The sequence below is a fragment of the Macaca mulatta genome, chromosome 9 (assembly GCF_049350105.2).
Source record: "Macaca mulatta isolate MMU2019108-1 chromosome 9, T2T-MMU8v2.0, whole genome shotgun sequence".
In the NCBI taxonomy this organism is placed as follows: domain Eukaryota; kingdom Metazoa; phylum Chordata; class Mammalia; order Primates; family Cercopithecidae; genus Macaca; species Macaca mulatta.
Window position 1 is genome coordinate 56,037,730 of NC_133414.1, and position 20,428 is coordinate 56,058,157.

At 43.1% G+C, this 20,428-nt stretch overlaps 1 protein-coding gene across 6 annotated transcripts; it reads right to left on the reverse strand.

The window, feature by feature from the left end:
* Positions 1 to 786: 786 nt before the first annotated feature.
* Positions 787 to 18,983, reverse strand: ZNF239 (zinc finger protein 239). Of its 6 annotated transcripts, XM_077946315.1 has the most exons (5): positions 18,907 to 18,983; positions 17,981 to 18,021; positions 15,917 to 16,257; positions 12,268 to 12,393; positions 787 to 2,617 (listed from the first exon to the last, which is right to left on the reverse strand). In XM_077946315.1, the coding sequence occupies exons 3-5, from the start codon at positions 15,918 to 15,920 to the stop codon at positions 1,149 to 1,151; spliced, it is 1,599 nt and encodes a 532-aa protein (XP_077802441.1). In that variant the 5' UTR covers positions 15,921 to 16,257; positions 17,981 to 18,021; positions 18,907 to 18,983; the 3' UTR covers positions 787 to 1,148. The 6 variants fall into 6 exon arrangements, with proteins under 6 accessions (XP_077802441.1, XP_028682120.2, XP_077802440.1 ...); XM_028826287.2 differs by lacking the exon at positions 15,917 to 16,257; XM_077946314.1 differs by lacking the exon at positions 15,917 to 16,257 and having other exon boundaries at positions 18,406 to 18,983.
* Between the last annotated feature and the right edge of the window lie 1,445 nt (positions 18,984 to 20,428).

A 20,428-nucleotide genomic window follows, 5' to 3' on the forward strand; every position in this document is an offset into this window, starting at 1 on the left:
TACTGGCTATCTTTCCATCTTTCAAATTTTCATTTGCTGATATTCTTTCTCCTATTCTCCTTATTGCTGTAGTTTGATAAATTAAAATTTTCCTTGCATCTTAATGTTGTCCAATGTGATGAGACATGTTTAACAAAAGCGCATTCTTGAACACTTTCTCTGCTAGCCATTTTTAGCTTATCGAGCCCCAACATGATTTCTGCAGCCTCTAAGCTGCCCCCTGCTCCTTATGTATTCATTTTTCCAGCTCTGCCTCTGGAACCTATTTGTTGTTATCACCTGCTCTTAGGTAGCCTCCTGAGTAGCTGCGTCTGAAGCTGTGTGCCAGCACACCAGCAAATTTTGGCACTTTTTTATAGAGACAAGGTTTTGCCATGTTGCCCAGGCTGGTCATGAACTCCTAGGCTCAAGTGATGCACCCTCTTCAGCCTCCCAAAGTGCCAGGCATGTTACTTTGGACCCTCCCTCACATTCCTCTGGAAGTATCCCAATAAACTAGCTGTACTCACCAAAAAGGACTACTTATGTTCCTGAATAGTTGCCTGGGAGGGGCTGTTCAACTTCCTATCAAAATGGTATATGGGAACGTACTACATGAGTAACTCTCTTCCAGCTTTTTGTTGTGTGGCTACGAACTATTGTACCTGTCTGCAATAAACACAAGGATTTCCATGTCCCTTGTATTTCCAACTGCCCTCTTGGCCTAAAATGGACACAGTGTACAATCATAGTTTAGAGGTGGCTAATCAGGACTGGAAAGAAATATGAAAAACACAAAGCACGTAATTTGAAGAGAAACCAGAGTTTCAATTTCTCAGAGAATGTGAACAAAGGAAAACATGCCCTGCTTGAGAATAAATATAAAGTTCTTGCCATTGAAATGCTGGGTAGAATATGTAGTTGAACTGTAAAGTACAGACACTTTTACTCTACCCATCTGAAAATAAGTACAATCCATTCATTGTACAGCATAAAAAAGTGCTTGATACTTAAATACTTTGAATGAATGAATTTTTTTCAGTGAGGAAACACATCTAAATAACCCTTACATCTCTCTCCTTTGTAGAATATAAAGGTAAGAGTGATACTAAATATTTAACAGTTTTTACAGTATGAGCGCTGTGAAGACCTGAACGGGCAAATGTCACTTAGCGAGGATCTTTCTTATGAACCCGCTGGTGGATGTGAAGGTTGGAGCTCTGGCTGAAGCCCTTCCCACACTTGCTGCACTCATAGGGCTTCTCTCCAGTATGTACTCTCTGGTGGATGAGGAGTTTGGAACTCTGGCTAAATCCCTTCCCACACTTGCCACAGTGATAGGGCTTCTCCCCAGTGTGGACTCTGAGATGGATGCGAAGATCCGAGCTCTGGCTGAAACCCTTCCCACACTCATAGCATTGGTAAGGCTTCTCTCCCGTGTGGATGCACCGGTGAATGTGAAGGTTCGAGCTCTGACTGAAGCCCTTCCCACACTCGCCACACTTGTAGGGCCTCTCTCCTGTGTGTACTCGCTGGTGGATGTGCAGGTTTGAGCGCTGACTGAAGCTCATACCGCACTCCCCACACTCATAGGGCTTTTCTCCAGTGTGGACTCGCTGGTGGATATGTAGTTTGGAGCTCTGACTAAAGCCCTTCCCACACTTGTCACATTTATAAGGTTTCTCGCCTGTATGGACAGCATGATGGATGAGCAGACTTGAGCTCCTGGTGAAGCCCTTCCCACACTTGTCACACTTATAAGGCTTCTCATCTGTGTGGACTGCCTGATGGATAAGCAGACTCGAGCTCCTTGTGAAGCCCTTCCCACACTGTTCACATTTGTAGGGTTTTTCTTCTGTGTGGTCTCTCTGATGAAGTAGTAGTTCTGAGCTTTGACTGAAGTTCTTACCACACTGACCACATTCATATTGTTTCTCTGCAGTGTGGATTTTCTCATATGGATGACCATCTGGGCTGGTGTTAAGTATTTTCCCACAGTTATTATGGTCACAGGGTTTCTCCTCTGTATGAGCTCTCTGCTGACTACAACTGATCACCTGTGATTTCCATCCATAAATGTCTCTGCCGTTACAGTTAATGGGATCCAAAGATTCTTTTAACTGGCCATTCTGGCAAGTTGCCTCACCATTTAACAATGGCGAGGCCAGTTCTTTTCCATCAGACACCATTTTAACTTGAAGGTTCTCTGAAAAACTTTCTCCCTTTATCACTTTTCTCTCAGTGCTTTCTTCCGTTACAAAGAGATGTTTGCTTTCCTGATGATTCTGAGGCTCCTTCTTACAGAACTTCACTGAAGAGTATTGTGTGTCTATTTGGCTTGGGACTTTCAAAGGCAAATATGTTTCACTTTCACTGTTTTTGAAATAATCACTTTGAAGAGTCATCACACTGTCCCTGTTTCTGGAAATACGAGAAGATGCTTCTCCCCACTGTTGACAAAGGGAAAGGTCTAGTTCAGGCTCCCCATCCACTTCCCCTTGATGATTCACGATACAATCCTGACTTCCGGTAATTGTACTGGCCATGCCTTCCAAAATTAGCCAGGAGGAAAGCTCATGTAACAGATCCTGAAGTGCTTTCTGCTGAAGATTCTCCACAGAATTTTCATTCAAGTCTCCTAGGGAACAGAGAGAATTCAGTGGTAAGAACAAAGGGTAGACTTCAAGATTTCTGAGTGAGAGTGCCTAAGGCCTGAAGGCTTAGTAACTACGAAAAAGTTCAGCTTGTCCTTATAGTCATGTCCTTTGGGTTAATGTCGGGTGCATTTGTATCTGGGTACAAGACAGAGATTTTCTCTTGGCTTTTAAGCATAGCCAAGGAAAGTCTTCCCTAACTAATCCTATAGAAGACTGTAAGTCCTATATCCTTGCTAACAGTAACATTTCATCTCATCTCACTTCATTTTTTTTTTTTTTTTTTTTTTGAGACAGAGTCTTGCTCCACTGCCCAGGCTAGAGTGCAACGGTGTGATCTGGTCTCACTGCAACCTCCACCTCCTAGGTTCAAGCAATTTTCCCACCTCAGTCTCCCAAGTAACTGGGATTATAGGCCCACGCCACCATGCCCAGCTAATTTTTGTATTTTTAGTAGAGATGCGGTTTTACCATGTTGACCAGGCTGGTCTCAAACTCCTGGCCTCAAGTGATACATCCGCGTCAGCCTCCCAAAGTGCTGGGATTACAGGCATGAGTCACTACACCCGGCCTACTTTCCTTTAAGTAAATTTGCATTTCATTGGTATTCTGCTTTCATAGGTATGGGGGACACAAGGAAGAAAATATAAATCCTTTTGCTTAACAAGCTAAAGCTTCCTGGGAAGACAAATATACCAAATAATGATAATACTAAGTGAGTGGTGTAGATGAATGTATAGTACAATACAGTGCAAGAGATGTATGCATAACCAGCTAGGAAAGTACAGAAGAGGAACACTCAACTCAGACCCCGGTGTTTAGGAAGATTTCTGGGAGAAAATGACAAGAAATAAAGAAAAAAAAAAAAGAAGTGAAACGTGGAGAGAAAATATGACATGTTAAAGAAAACTACAAGTGGCTTCTTACGAAGGAGATAAAAACGGTAAGAGTGGTGAAGAATGTGCCACGGAGGGGAAGTAAGGAGCCAGAGCAAAGGGCTTAGTGTCTCATAATAAGGACCTTAGGGCTAAACCCTGCACGGATTGAAAGCTATTAAAGGATTTAAATTCAGAGTGAAATAATTGACTTTGTGACCTATAAACACCACTGGAAAGTAAGACTTTAGGTAGCAAGATGGCTGCCATAGCAAATCATAAGAAAAACAGTAAGGATGATAGTTGTGGAGAGAATGGGAGAAATTCATTCTAGATCATGTGATGATAAATTAAACCTCGAAGAGAAAGGAGGCCCCAAGCCTGTTCCTTGGGATTGCTGCCTGAGTGAATGGGTACCGTGGTACTCTATAATCAGAGAGGAAATGCAAGAGGAAGAGGCTGAAGTAGGGAAGGGTGCAGAAACTCAAATCTGCCTTGCATAATCTGTGGTGTTAGTGGAACATTCTTGCAGTACTGGTCAGTAAGCAGTGAGATATATATAGGTCTGGAAGTCCTGTGAGAGAACTGTGCTAGGAATACAGAGTTTAGACTTACTGGTATATTAAAAAACCAAAACCAAAACAAAACCCTCCCCCAGACTTACTACAACAGTTAGAGTGAATAGCCTAATATTACACTGAAATGACAAGAAATCCATAATAGTCTTGGGAAAACAGAAAGGTCGACATCATCAGAATAAAAACATCGAGGAACTCGTAAATGATAAAGAGCAGATGGACTAGGAGTGATGGAGAAACTAGGGGAAAAATGTACAGCTCAAATTATATATAACAGAAGGCTTCCTCATGGGTAAAACATCTTAAGAAATCATAGAAATTCAATTACCAAACTCAGAATCAATTATTACAAAGTAAGGGAGCACTGACCCCATTTTCCTGGAGTCTATGTCTCAGAAAATAATAAACAGTGATAAAGACATTTCTTAATTCAACTTAGGCATTCTTAACGTGCTGTGCTAGTTTTTGCTGTTAGCAGCACTCTCCCAGCCCACCCTCTTCCTCTTAGAAATAGAAATATTGGATGGCTAGCAGCAGTGGCCTCATATAAAGCCTCAAGAATAAAATAAATGATCTGCCAAAGAAAGACTGCTAATAATGTTAACTGAACTGAACAGAGAAGCAGAGGTTGAGGTAATGCTGAACCTACACAATGACCGATGGATTGAGGAACAAAAAGAAGCAACTGACAACAAAAGTGCCCAGGATAAAACTTCAAGCTAATCTTTTTAATGGGAGTTCTGACAAGGAAGATAGCCCAGGGCTGGAAATGAAGAAGCAGAGCATGCCCCCAATAACTCAGTGGCAAAAGAGGTGGCCTTAAAAAATGGCCTACACCACTGTGCAGGGGAGTACAGGGAAGAGGAGGCCCACCTGAGGCTCAGCCCTAGCCCTTAGACCATCCGTGGGGGGAGTTTACTACCTGGGTAGTCCCCTTGCCCACACATCCAGCTACAAAACAATTCAAATTTTTTATTTTTCCCAAAATAAAACCTCACTTAGCTCTGCCAACTGTCAAAAAAAAAAAAGAAAAAAAAAAGGCCTACAACATCTACCATCTGGATTCTTATTACCTCCCTCCCTAGCCCAATCAGCAGAAGCGTCCCCTAAAGTAGAACACACATACATGCCAAAGTGGGTCAAGCATGGGTTGAGGACACACTCCAATATCATACTGAGAACACAAGAATTTTGAAAAAATATATAAGGAGACAAACAGAATTTAAAAGGTACATAATTAAAATCCCAGAAAAACTGGAGTGGATATCATATTTAAACACAATCTAATAATAAAATATAAACATATTGCTATGAAAATAATAATTCTAAATAAAATGACTGAAGATGATGATAGGTTATGTAACTTGTTTCCTAGATATGTGTCAGGCTGTTTTAGTCAAAGGCCTGCAATTTAGATGAGTTAAATAGTAAAATGAACATATGGCTAAGATGGAAGATTGAGGAATTCTCCAAGAATGCATATGAAAAGACAGACAGAAAGATAAAAGTAAAAGCCCATCTCCAAGGAGTTGCATGAGGACAGTGAAGATCGAACACATGGAGAGAAAATGATCAAAGAAATAACAACAAAAAAATGTTTCCTAGAATGCAAGATTCAGGGCCCAATAAATGCTAAAAAATGGTATGTAAAAACACCCCGAACTAAACATACCCTTTTAAAACCTCAGGACTTCAAGGAAAAAACAAACAAACAACAACAACAACAACAAAAAAACCAAAATGCTAAAAGCTTCCAAACAGAAAAGCCAGGTTATGTGCAAATAAGTGAGAATTATATTGACACTGAACAACTAATTGGCAATATTGCAAATCTTCAATATCTTCAAATTTTGGGTTAAAAGTCATTGTGAAATTATAATTTTTAACCAGCCAATTAACCATTTCAAAGAGAGGAAAAAATAGACACTCTTTCAAACATGAAAAGATTCAATTACTAAAACAATCACTCAGGAATATACTATAGGAAAATTTTTTAAAATTTAAGAAAAAGGATACATGCTACAAGAAATAACAGTAAGCCAAGAAGTCAATAAAATACATAATTAGGCCAAGCGTGGTGGTTCATGTCTGTAATCCCAGCATTTTGGGAGGCTGAGGCGAGGTGATTGCTTGAGCTCAGGAGTTCAAGACCAGTGTGTGCAGCATGGCAAAACCCTCTCTCTACAAAATACAAAACAAAACAAAAACCCTCAAACCCCAAAACCATAGTTGAAAAATAAAAGAAAAAATAAACAAAACTCTACAATAACAGTATGGAGTCAAAACCCTCCAAATAAAATATATTTTTAAAAGGCAAGTATTAGCTTCAGAGGAAAAATAAAAAAATAAAAAAGGAACTATAATCATATTGTACCACTTGACTCTATAGTGAACAACTAATTACAAAGTCAAAGCAATGTAAGCATTCATCACTGACATGACTCTAACAAATTCTTGGGAGGCTAGGCATTTGAGGAGGTAATATGAAAAAGCTACATCCTCATCTATAATATGGGGAAGTCAATAGAAATTACAAAATATTGATAAATGGAGAAATAACAGTATATCACAATACACTAAATTTAAATGATACTGAGGTACCATTTTCCACCTGTTAAACTAGCACAAACCCGAAGTCTGAAGACACACATTACTTGTGAGTGTAAACTGATATGAAGGACATTTTGACAATTATCAATCAATGTCATAAATATATGCACTCAACATTCCAACTTAGAGCTTTACTCTTCAGATTTCCAGGCACAATTTGTGAAATGACAGTTACATGAGACTACTCACTTTTTAAGGGCCAATGACCAGAACCTGCATAGACAAGAGCTACAGACATGAAAGAAACTTTTCATTGTGCACCTTTTATATTTATTTTGTAATCATGTGAATGCATTTATTGTTTATTTAGAAGAGTAACTATGTCTAAACATATCGTCTGGAGTAGGAAGACAAACCCAATATGGAACAGCTAGAAAGATGACAGCTGAGTGCCTTTGGAAGCCACATTGTGGCTGATGGAGCAGCAGAGTCAGGAAAGAGGAACGTTTTCACTATGAGCTGCCCATACAACTTGTTTTACCCAGGTGAATGTATCACTTTGTCTGCACATTTCAAAAGTAATGGCAAAAATGAAAAAGAAAAATGACAAAAGAAGAACAGGGCAGTCTGTAGCAGTTAAATCATGAAATGGGGTGAAATGATTAAATGGATTTGAAAGGATATTGCTTCAACAGCCATATCATACAGTACTTGGAAGTAGGCTAGTGGTTATAGAAATTGTAGGTGTGTGAAAATGAATGGGGGAGGAATTTTATGAAAGGTGCATTTTAATGAAAGTGTGATGTTAGCTTTTAAAAAAATGTTTAAAATAATATGAAGAATGAGGCCAGGCACGGTGGCTCATGCCTGTAATCCCAGCACTTTGGGAGGCTGAGGTGGGTGGATTACCTGAGGTCAGGAGTTTGAGATCAGCCTGGTCAATATGGTGAAACCGTCTCTTGTAAATATACAAAAAATAGCAGGACGTGATAGCGGGCACCTGTAGTCCCAGCTACTCAGGATGCTGAGTCAGGAGAATCACTTGAACCTGGGAGGTGGAGCTTACAATGAGCCGAGATTGTGCCACTGCACTCTAGCCTGGGTGACAGAGTGAGACTTCGTCTAAAAGAAGAAGAAGAAAAAAAATACTATGGAGAATGAGTGTACAACATTAGGAGAAAATACTGACATGAGAAAAGGGGTCCTTTTATAGGGAGTTAACATGGCAGAAAAAAACTAACACATACTGCATAAAACAGCAAATTAAAAATACGCACAGTGTAATCTCATAAAATTTTAATGCATATACTTGTACATACATAAATATAGAGTTCATAGAAAGTGATTTGATTTCACATTATACTGTGTTGTTTGAGTTTTTGAGACTTTTATGTCTTACTTGCAAAAAAGAACAATGTTCAACAAGTTTGTTCCATTTTATGTCAATAAAAATGAAAACCTAGAGCAGAGCTTGAAATTGGAAGCCCATCTCCTATTTCACTTTTGTCTACGTGTAAATCACTCTCCACAGAGCAGTCACAGTGATACTGGGTCAATCAGAGCATACCATTCCCTGATCCAATGGCTGCCCACTCAAAATAAATCTACTTTTTTTTTTTTTTTTTTTGAGATGGGGTCACACAGTGTCTCCTAGGCTGGAATGCACTGGTGCTATCTCAGCTCACTGCAACCCCCACCTCCTGGGCTCAAGCGATTCTCCCACATCAGCCTCCCAAGTAGCTGGGATTACAGGCATGTGCCACCACGCCTGGCTAATTTTTGTCATAAATCCACTTTTACCAGTGCCTTCAACGCCATAACTGAGCCAGGCCGTGTCCACCACCTCTTCTCAGTCCTTCTTAGATGCACCCTGTGGTCTACCACACTCCTCCTTCCAGGTCTTTGGGTGTCCTCTTGCGTGGTTCTCTTTGCCTGGATGTTCTTCCCCTCCCTAGTCACCTGTTTAAACTATTGATCCCTTAGCTCCCAGTTTAATGTCACTTCAGAGGCTCTCCCTAAGACACATACACAACCCGCATTCCATCACATGCCTTCGTTCTCTCAGAGCATTGTTCCATTCTTCATAGGACTTACCAACTGTATAGTAATACTTCAAAGAATGACATCATAAATGATGTTTAAAGGAGACAAGTGTACTTGCAACATCTAACTTGAGCTTGAAAAATGATGGCAACAATCTGACTAATTTTTACCCTATTTTAAGCATTAAACAGACTCATTTTAGGGCAACATCTGTGGGATCTAGGAGTGTTAATAAACTTAAAATAAGTTAAAGGTAAAAAAGAATTGGTGGGAGATTTTAGATACTGAGGACGAGAAGAGAGAAACTGTTTTTTTTTTTTTTTTTTGAGACAGGGTCCCACTCTGTTGCCCAGGCTGCAGCCTGGAGATCTTTGCTTGCTGCAGCCTGGAGATTTTTGCTCACTGAAGCCTCAACCTCCCTGGCTTAGGTGATCCTCCCACCTTGGCCTCCCAAGTAGCTGGGACTACAGGCACATGCCACCAGGCCCGGCTAACTTTTTATATTTTTTGTAGAGGGGGTTTTGTCATGTTACCCGGGCTGGTCTTCAGCTCCTGGGTTCAAGTGATCCTCCTGCCTCTGCCTCCCAAAGTGCTGGGATTACAGGCATGAGCCACCATGCCTGGCCCAAGAGAAACTGAATACAGTCATGGCCCATTTCTAAACTAGGAGGCTGGAACAACTTTAATACTGACAAAAGTGGGAATACAAGAAGGGAACTTAAAAAGGAAAATAATTTTAGGCTTATCAAAATAGAAAGGAGAGTTGAACAGCATTAAATATGTAACAGTTCCTCCTATAAGTGGACATATCATGCATTCTCAGGGACAATAATGTCTCCAAGGGGTGAGAATTGGTTCATAGGGGGCAAAACAAATCTTTTTATTTTTTTTTGAGATGGAGTCTCACTCCGTCACCCAGGCTGGAGGGCAGTGGCACGATCTTGGCTCACTGCAACCTCCACCTCCCGGGTTTAAGCAATTCTCCTGCCTCAGCCTCCTGAGTAGCTGGGATTACAGGCACCCACCACCACGCCTGGCTAATTTTTATAATTTTAGTAGAGATGGGGTTTTGCCATGTTGGCCAGGCTGGTCTTGAACTCCTGACCTCAGGTGATCTGCCCGCCTTGGCCTCCCAAAGTGCTGGGATTATAGGCATAAGCCACCACGGCTGGCCAAACAAATCTTACATATTATGCTGGTTTGGGACTCACAAAACAATCCTACCTGACAAAACCTTATTCCTTCATACTTAATTTCTCTAAAGGAGAAATCTGTCTCCTTTTGGCAGGGAGAGAGTAATGATAAATAAAAAGGCCGAGAAACACTGATGATGTAGTGACTTAAAACCAAAGAGCCCTTTGAGATTTCAAGTTAGAAAAAAGATAGAAGCCAGGTGATCAAGACCAGCCTGGCTAACATGGTGAAACCCCATCTCTACTAAAAATAGAAAAAATTAGCCAGGCATGGTGGTGGGCGCCTGTAGTCCCAGCTACTCAGGAGTCTGAGGCAGGAGAATTGCTTGAACCCGGGAGGCGGAGGTTGCAGTGAGCCAAGATCACGCCACTGCACTCCAGCCTGGGGGACAGAAAAAGACTCCATCTCAAAAAAAAAAAGAAAAAAGAAAGAAGCCAGAGAATCTGCAGAGAAAAGGACTACGAGAGAAGCTGGAGGAAATAGAAAAACTATGATTTCATGCATGACAAAGAATTTCAAGAGAAGATCAACACTATAGAAACCATCAGTAAAATTGATAATGGTAAATATGCTGAAAGAAACATTAAAAAAGGAACAAACTCTGAAAGAGACAAAAGTTCAGTAGTGGGCAATTTTGGTACAAGAACAGAGCACAGGCACTGGGTTTATATAAAGAATGTGGAAAGGCCTGGTTCACTACCTGGAGGTAACGACTTTGCCCTGTAGCATTCTCTTTACTCCCCAGGATTAGCTGAAAATAGAAACTGAAAGGGCACAGTTACTGAGGGAAGAGAACCAGGGCCCCACTGTGGACTGAGGGAGGAAAAAACCCTGAAAGCTAACATGATGGCACATTTTTTTTTTAAAGACAGGGTCTAACGGTCACCAGGGCAGGAGTGCAGTAGTGTCATCTTGGCTCACTACAACTCTGCCTTCCCAGCTCAAGGGGTCCTCCCACCTCAGCCTCCTGAGTAGCTGGGATTACAGGTAACTGCCATCACATCCGGCTAAGTTTTGCATGTTTTGCAGAGACAGGGTTTCGCTGTGTTGCCCAGGCTGGTCTCAAACTCATGAGCTCAAGCCATCTGCCCGCCTCAGCCTCCCAAGGTGCTGGGATTACAGGCATGAGCCACTGTGCCCAGTCACTTTTCGGTGCTTTTGTAGAATGGCTGCTTTTGGCTATAAAATGGCAATTTCACATGGTTCAACCTAGTAGGTATACATTCATCTCCCCATCTAATTAAAATTATTTACCAATCTATTTTTTAATGGCTACATACTTTTCTGTGATCCATGATAATTTGGCTGACCAATCCCCTGTGATACATTTAGGGGGTAAATATTTTTTTCACTATTTTAAATAATTCTGTAATGAGTATTTTGTTCACAATTTTTGGTTAAAATTACCATTGCCTTAGAATAGATATCTAAAAAATGAATTACTGCATTTGGAAATGTTTAAGGCTCCTTGATTCAGGCAGTCAAAAAGTGTTTTGGCTGGCTGGGTGTGGTGGCTCACGCCTGTAAGCCCAGCCACTCCGGAGGCTGAGGCAGGAGAATCACTTGAACTTGGGAGGTGGAGGTTGCAGTGAGCCGAGATCATGCCACTGCACTCCAGCCTCCAGCCTGGGCGAAAGACGTTGACTCCTGCTCAAAAAAACTAAAAAAGTGTTTTATTTATTTGTAGGGTATGAGAGTGTCTCACCACGAGTTTTGATTAATTTTGGGAGGGGAGAGGGATGAATTCCTGAATGTGTAAGAAAAGAAATAATGGAAACGATATTGCAAGGCAGGGGAGGACATTCAATGAAAAATAAAGTCCAAGCAAAGATGGCACAAGACCAATGTGGGGGAAATGTGGGGAAAGGCAAGAGTACAGAGAAGCAAGTGACCATTACTGGGAAAGACCACAACCTCCTGCAGAGGTAGAAGGGAAGTAAGTGAATAGATCAGGTAAAACAGTGGCACATAGGAAACATCCCAGAAGTCCCTGCTTTCGACACAGACTGCAAGATATCAGATAACTCCTGGAACACTGAAAAAGGGACTCCTCTGTTGTGGATTAGCCTGGCTTATAACTTGCCATGATGCCTGGTGCTCTTTGGGGTTCACTTGCTATTATATAATGATCTTTATCTTGTTCCATCTGAGAGATCACATTTCAGAAACTCACAGGGATTGGGTGATTGTGCAGAAAGCAAAATCAGTCCCACCTCTGGCTTATAAAGGATGGAACAGGTATGATTTTTGAGACAACCCAGTAAAACTACTATTCTCCAATTCTTACCAAGTTCTTTAGCTGCTTAGAATAGTCAGAAAACATCCTTTTGTGTCAAAAAGGAAGTGGGAAACAAAGATGCCAATGGGCAGGTGTCCAAGTTCACATGTCCTTACCCACCAAGACCAAGTTCCTGTAGTTCCCAGCATTACAGCTCTGCACAGCTTCCTGGGAGCAGAGTCCAGGCGGCCTCACTTCTCCTCCGTGAAGGCCACAGAGGCATTCTTGAATGTAACTGGTTCCTAAAACATTAAGCACATTCCTCCTCAACAAACAACCATCTGCACAAATGCCCTGGAACGGGGGTGAAGTCAGTAGCACTGGAAAAGGTAAGAAAGGTATAGAAGAAGTTTGCAGCTCAGGGGATCTAAGTGAGCTAAGTCAAGTTTTGTTGGAAAATCTTTCCTTTCTCACTTAATTGGCTACTTCCATCCAAATCATTTCCTTCCTGCCCACAACATGTCTACGCTCAAGTCCTCAGCTACTGAATCTTTCCGTGTCACTGTCTTCTTGTGTCATTGCTGAATTGTCATCTTCACCCCATTCCCACCATTATCCTGACAACCTTAACTCTCGCAGGAACAATTGACCCAACACTCTGACCTCACATTTCTTAATCTCCACAGTGCCAGTGATCTCAGCCACATTTCATCAAACTGTAATAACCATAATTGGGACTAGTCCACTACCTGGACTCCTCTACTCTTAAAATATTAATCTCTCTAATTTTAAAAACTTTAAAAATCACTTCCTATGCTTTCTGTTCTTCCGCTTATAAACTAAGTAGTTGAACATTACTGGGAAAATAAAATAGCACATATACACACAGCCATAAAACACTCTCCTGAGGGATCCCTTGACTTAAAATACCATTTACTGCCAAATATTTATTTCCAGCCCTTACCTCTTACCTCACCTCCAGACTCCTTTTAACATCTACACTGGGACGTCTAAAGGTGCTTAAAACTTAATAGGCCCTGGCTGGGCACAGTGGCTCATGCCTGTAATCCCAGCATTTGGGGAGGCTGAGGTGGGCGGATCACTTGAGGTCAGGAGTTTGAGACCAGCCTGGCCAACATGGTGAAACCTTGTCTCTACTGAAAATACAAAAATTAGCCAGGCGTGGTGGTGCATGCCTGTAGTCCCAGCTACTTAGGAGGCTGAGGTAGAAGGATCTCTTGAACCCGGGAAGCGGAGGTTGCAGTGAGTCAAACAAACAAACAAAAAACAAACCAAAAAACTGAACAGGCCCTAACAAAACTCCTGCTCCAGCAATATCCATCAGCATCTGCTCTTCCCCAGTCGTCCCCATTTTAGTAAACAGCCACACGAACCACTCAATTGCTCAAACCAAATCCAAGAAGTCATTTCATTCTCATCCTCACATCTCACCCATCACCTAGCTCCTTTACCTCTAAAGCATACCGGCATCCACTCAGCTCCCCTGCCCTGCACTGTCACCTCTCTAGGCCTAGGCAGCACTTGCTCTCACCCACACCAACCTCCTTCTTGGTCTGACTCTACTCTTGCTCCCCCAAACATGAGTTTTCCACATGGCAGCCAAGGTGATCTTTTAAAACAAAAACAAGGCCAAGCGTGAAACCCTCCAAAGGCTTTTCAGTGGCCATGAAGTAAAATTCAGACTCTTCATCCTGGCCCGTGAGGCTCTCCTGTCACCTCCCCAACCTAGGCCTCTCTTATGATCATATTCAGCACCAGTGACCCAGCAGGCCCTTGAACCGCATCACTCATTGTAGCTTTTGTGCTAGCTGCCCTCTCCATTCCTCATCATTCAGCTCTCAGTCCAACCATTGCCTCTTCAGAAAGCACGTCACTGACCATCTAATCCACTGGCGTACCCTATATCTATCATTTTCCTAGTTTAATTAAATTAATTTCTTCTTATGACTTATGCCTTACCTTATTTTCTTATTTATTCACTTGCTTTCTTATTTACTGTCTCTCCCTGCTGAGATTTAAGTTCCCCAAGAACAGAGAGGCTGCCTCATTTGTTCATGACTGCATCCCCAAGACCTCAAGCAGGGCCTGGCACATAAAGGGAGTCCAAATATTTTTTCAGTCAATGTCAGCAAATCTGGTTCCCTTCAGGGCTCTGTCTGATGAAGCAATGCTTCTTAAACTACCTGTGGTGAAGTTTTTTGTTTTTGTTTTTCAAGCTCTCAATTTCAGTACTTGTATCTGCACCGTGCATGGGCTGGCACCACTCTCTAAGGCACAATTTCAAAAGTAAAGTGATAGAATACATAAAAAGTCATAAAGGCTGTCTCATAAATTTGATCAGCTAAGCCAGCTTTAGCCTGAGGCTAAAGAGGCACCACTTACTCCTTCCTTGGGCCTGCCCTGCAGGGGTGACATGACTTATCCGACTCGTCACCAGTGGGGAAGGATGAGGGTAAAGATGAAGGTAAGGATGGGTGCTGTCTCCCAAGCTTTCTGTTCAAGGTCACTGGTCTCCACTCTGAGGAAGAGGGCTGGAAAAGGAGCCTCAAGCCCTGGAGTAAAGGTGGGACAAACAACCAGAAGCAAAGATTGCTGCCTTCATGTTCCACCACCACATCCTTTAGCAAGGCATGACCCACGGCATACTAAAAGCAAGTGGGCTGGCTGCTCTTCCCAACCAGACCTCTTCAGACCAGAGGAAAAAAAAAAGTCTTTCTGTTTAAGGCTAATCTCTTCCTGTGCATTCTAGATCAAATCCTTTCTTCTCTCTTTAGAGATGCAAGCCCACCAATTATGTTTTCTCTCCCTTATTTTTTATCTGTCTTCCATCCAGTCATCTGGATTGTCTAATCCTCCTTTTCTACCTCAACAATATTCAAACCATGTCAGATCCTGTCAATTCTGCCTCCTACATTTCCCTCCAATGTGTTACCTCTTTTCCATTTCCACTGCCAGTCTTAGTAAGACGCTTATTTTTTTTTTTTCCTTACCTAGGCTACAATAACTCCTTACCAATTCTTCGTAGTACAATTTTTGTCATCTTTCAGTCCCTAGGTTAGACAATCAGGGCTATTAATTTTTTAAGGTCCTGAAGATAAAATGGCAGGCGGGATTCCATTCTGAGAAGGGAAAGGATATGTTGGTGGACTATTAACTTTGTGGTAGGTAAAAAAAAAAATGACAGGAGTAGACCAAATGAGAGGAATCATTGTGACAAGGGAAGGGAGAAAAAGGAAATAGTGCTCCTAAGCAAGACAAAGCTGGGACTGAAACACTGAATAATCAACAGTCTTCCCAGGTATCAGTGGCACTAAGGAGTCACTCCAAGGCTGTGCTCCTGCTTACAGTGGAGAGAGCAGACTCGATATTCTAAAGGCCAACCAAAGAGGAAGGTCACAAGATCAATCGTTTCCTGTTTCTATCAGACAAATGTCAACCTCCTTAGAACTACATACATGCCATCACGTGGCCTTCCACTTCTTTCCAGAGCCCCTCTCTGCTGTATCTAACTTTACTTTGAAGTGGAAAAGCAGGAAGAGGCACACTAGATTACCTGGAGTCATTCAACACATCATACTTGAGTCTAGCACAGTCCTTTCTATCATAAGCCCTAACTTATTGAGTTCTCCCATCCATTTTGGAGCTTTCAGTCTTAGGACAATAGCCTCTTTCTGAAGCATGAGGATGAGTTAGAATTCTTCTCCTCTGAGATCTCACAGCATCTTTCACATCCCTCTACTATAGCTATTAAGTCTGTCTCCCAAGTTGGCTGTAAGATTCTGAAGGATAGGTGCCACACTCAACTCATCTTTGTTGTTTGACGCAGAGTCTCACTCTGTTGCCCAAGCTGGAGTGCAGTGGCAAGATCTCAGCTCACCACAACCCCCACCTCCTGGGTTCAAGAGATTCTCCTGCCTCAGCCTCCTGAGTAGCTGGGATTACAGGCATCAACATGACCAGCTAATTTTTTGTATTTTTAGTAGAGATGAGGTTTCACTATGTTGGCCAGGCTGGTCTCAAACTCCTGACCTCAGGTGATCCTCCCCACTCAGCCTCCCAAAGTACTGGGATTACAGGTGTGAGCCACCACGCCTGGCTTCAACTCATCTTTAAATCCCCAGCAGCTACCACAATTGACTTGGAATCTGAAAGATAAATATAAATTCATATTCAATTTAAATGAATAAATAACACAACTAAAAGAAAACTTAAAGACAGTCAAGCCTAAGACCCTCAGTTTACAGATGAAAAAACCAAAGTTCATAAGGGTGAAGTGATTTACCCAATGTCACAGAGGAAGGGCAGGGTTAACTAACACTCCCGCCTTTCAGCAGACCTAAGGACAATGTGTGGTACATAGAAAACACACAGTGATTGGAATTAAGTCCTTTCTTTAAATTAAAAAAGTTGTTGTGTAACACACACCAGAATCTCAAAATTTACTAAACTAGCAATCCCCAGTTGCAGCAGCAGTGAATAATTAACCATTAGGGAGCAGGCAGAAGTGAAGGAAGGAAAATGTATTGATTCTACTCAGGTTAGTCTCCCTTCAAGTCCTCAATTACTTTTCAGGGCACAGAGAAGCCATGCTCTCAGTACCTCAAGACAGCTTACTGTCCTCTAAACAGATTTTTCTAAGAGCTCGTGTGTGAGGGCTGTATTTGCCAAGCAAAAAGATGGCCTTTGCTGGTAGTGTTAAAAAACATTTTTTTTTCCTTAAAACGCAGTCTGATATTTTATTCAAACAATTTCCGGTGTGATGCCCTGTTTAGTTAATGGAGAAAGAACAGCCTGAAGTTAGAAAACACGGGGTTTATTTCTGGCCTGCTGCTCTCTGCAACAAAGGACAAGGCACTTTCCTTCGGCTCTCTCAGAGTTAGCCGAGTTAAGAGCTCTCCACCAGAAAACGCCAGGACAGGGCAAAGAGGGGGCCGACCATCTCAAACACCGTGGGATTCTAAGTGGAGGCTGACCATCTCGAATACCCTGGGAGCCTAAGGGTTAATTTTGAGGTAACCTCCTACAGATGGTTTTACAGAGACAAATGAGAACTCTCTTTAAAAAAGTATGACTTGGTAATTTAAAATTTATTGGGACAGTTAAATATGTAGACATGCTAGTGAAAGAGAACAAATCAACCTGAGTATAAAGGATGAATTTTACCTACCCTAGAGACACTTATGTCAAGTGTATAGACAGTATTTCACAATAAACCTTTGGATGTACAAAGATCAAAAGAATAAAAAAGGAGTGAAACTCTCCTTTCACTAGGTCTGGAAGAGAGAAGCTTAGTTCTTAAAAAAAACACCAGAGACTTCTGATGCATAGCCTGGTTGAGAAGCATTTCTAGAGTGATTTTGTAACCACTGTGCTGCCATTTAACGAATTTCCTCGTTTTTGACTCTTTCATAGTTAACAAATTATCACTATTAATATGCATATTTTTTGTGTACAGGTAATATAATATGCTAATCAAAATGGTAAGCTCCTTGAAGAAAAGCACCGTGGTATATCATTCTGTTTTGCTGAGACCACTTGGCACTGGGATGAGTATGGAATAGCTTGGAATGACTTTCAATGTGAGTGAAATGTCTGACAGGAAAAGGTAGGCTTCCAGATGCTCCGCAGGAGGGCACAGCCCACTGCTCTGAGGAGTGGAATAAATTCTTGGGTAGGATGGGCCAGTGAAAACTATCTGTGCAGACCCTGGTGACATCATCTGCTAGCTACATGTCCTTAGTATCTTAATGTCCCTATATCCATAGCTATAAAATACCGTACTGGGGGCCTGACAATAAAGAAAACAACACATGGCACAGGGACATTTCAGAGAGATGGCATTTTAGGAGAAATGGAGCGCCAACTCACCCGGACCTTGGTCATTTCTTACTCCCAGTGGGGATGGATTCCTGGAAAGGCAGAGTTAGGGAAAGAGAAAAAGCCATGAAAATCAAGTCCAGCAAGACTGCAGGGAAAAAGTTACCCAGCTCCTGCCTCTGACGCTTCTTCAGTCAACCCTTCCACTAGCACTCCCTCCATGAGGTGAGAGGTGACGCATTTTCTGTCACCATCTTCATCTCTCTCCACAGGGCTTTCGATTAAACAAGCCAAGTCTTCCCCCCAAAAAACCAAGAAGCTAAGTAAATTCCGCAGCCGCCGGCAGCTCTAAGCCGTGCCCATTTCCTCAGACTTTGCCGATCTCTGTCCTAAAGTTCTAGTTAAGAGGAGGAGATCTCGGGTTATATGACCGCTTCTCGGGATGGGTTTCGGTTGCCCAAGACGCCTTCCCCGACCTCATTCTCAGGAGCCTGGCTCGCTCCTGCGGTGCGGGGGCTCAGATGCAAGCTCTTTTCAGCGAAGGCAGTGCTGCGGACAGAAACCTCAGTCTCTTACAGGAGCCCCCCTCCGTCGCCTAACGTCCACCGAAAATCCCCTGCAATCACGCCGGTCACAGGCGAGGAAAAGGCCGGCGTGGCCAACCACGAAGCCCCCAGCCGGCCCAGGCCAGAGCTCGGCCAGGCGGGAGGAGGGGCCATCGGAGGCTCGGCCGCTCAGCTGCACGGCCCGACAGCCTTCGCTGTGGCCGCAGCCAGGCTCCCGGGGTGCAGCAGCTTGGAAATGCGGCGCCGGGACACACGTGCCGCTGCGGGCCGCGCCTCCGCTGGTCGCGTGCCCTACCATCGCCGCCCTCCCGGCTTCCGCGGCTCGCCGGCCCAGCGCCTTCGCCGCGGCACACCCATTTCCTGACCCCTGAACGCCTCTATCAGCGGCCGGGGAAGCCCGGCCAGTCTCACCTCCCACGTGGAACCCCACACCTGCAGGGGCCGCATTCCGGATGCTGCCGGCTAGCGCGCCTAGAGCCCCGAAATACAAGTCCCAGCAAGCCGCGGGCGAGCCACGCCCACTTCCGGCGCGGGCCGCGGAGCTCTGAGCTCTGCGGAGCGGGATTCTTGGCCGGGGGTGGGGGCCGGCGGGGTGACCATCTTTGAGTCAGCGATGCGTGTATTCAAGTCCTCGTCCTCGTTTTTTATTACAAACTCATAAGAATTATTTTGGGAATACCTATTAAGGTGTTTTTCATTTGTTAAAATACTATTGGGGGAAAAGGACGTAAATACCCGTAATTTCATCTTTACCTTTCAAAACATTCTGAAGTGAATATTTGCTATTCGGCATCTTCCATCTCACCTCTGAAGGTCATCCATTTAACAGATATTATTTGAGAGCCAGCTGTGTACCAGGAGCTGTTCAAGATGCTTGCACAAAAGTCACTGCCCTATTCTAGTGGGGGAAACAAGCAATCCATAAATACAGTGAATATATGGCGTCGTGTGTGTCATGAGGTGGTACGGAAAGCATAGAGCTGGGCGGGGGGTTGCGAGGTGTGAGTGTGTAGGGCTGGGGGTGTACTTTGCAATTTTAGATAGGAGATCTTGGAACAAACACAGGAGGTGAAGGAATTAGACAAGTGGCTCCCAGCAGTTAGAACTGTCCTAAACGCACACAAGGGTTGTTTATGCCAGGATTTTACATTTCTTTCACTTCTCACCGAGTGACACAGAGCTACCCGTTTGGTCTTTTCCCAATTCCTTTCTTTCAGATTTATTTTGGAGAGAAAAGAGATGTTGCCTGGACCTCTCTTCTATATCCTCCCCCTTCCTTGGTGTATTAGTTTCCAATTGCTGTCACAACAACTTACCACAAACTTAGTAGTATAACAAACATGTATTCTCTTAAACTTCTGGAGGTGCCAAGTCTGAAATCAGTTTTACTGAGCTAACGTCAGTGTCGGTGTGGCTAGTTCCTCCTGGAGGTTCTAGATGAGAATATTTCTTTGCCTTTTCCGGCTCCCAGGGACTGTTTGCATTCCTTGGCTTATGGCCCGCTCCTTTATCTTCAAAGAGCATGACTGCAATCTCTGCCTTCATCATCACATCACATGCTGGGGCACTGACTCCTCGTGGGGCCTTCTAATAACGACTGCTGTGATTACATCAGGCCCAACTGACTAATCTTGGGATAATCTCTCAACGTTAAGATCCTTAATTTAATCACATTTCAAAAAATCCCTCTTGCCATAGAAATTAACATCCACAGCTTCTGGGGGTTAGGACATGGACATATTTGGGGGACTCTTATTTTCGGACTTCGATGCTTGGAGAGGCCCATGTCCCCTTCAGTCTCCTCTTCAGAGATGCTCTCTTACCTTTTGCCTGGGGAACACAAAATGTCTCCCTTGGACCTTACTCCTCTCCTCAATGGAAAACCACAGAGCTTTTCCCTATTTAGATTCTACCACCCTTGCCCTGACCTTCA

Coding starts and splice junctions, on each gene's coding strand:
- ZNF239 (XM_077946314.1), bottom strand. Junction 12,394..17,980: donor AAGAAATGACCAAGGTCCGG/GTGAGTTGGCGC, acceptor TTAATGTTTTAG/GAACCAGTTACATTCAAGAA. Junction 2,618..12,267: donor CAGGAACTTGGTCTTGGTGG/GTAAGGACATGT, acceptor TCTGTTCCCTAG/GAGACTTGAATGAAAATTCT.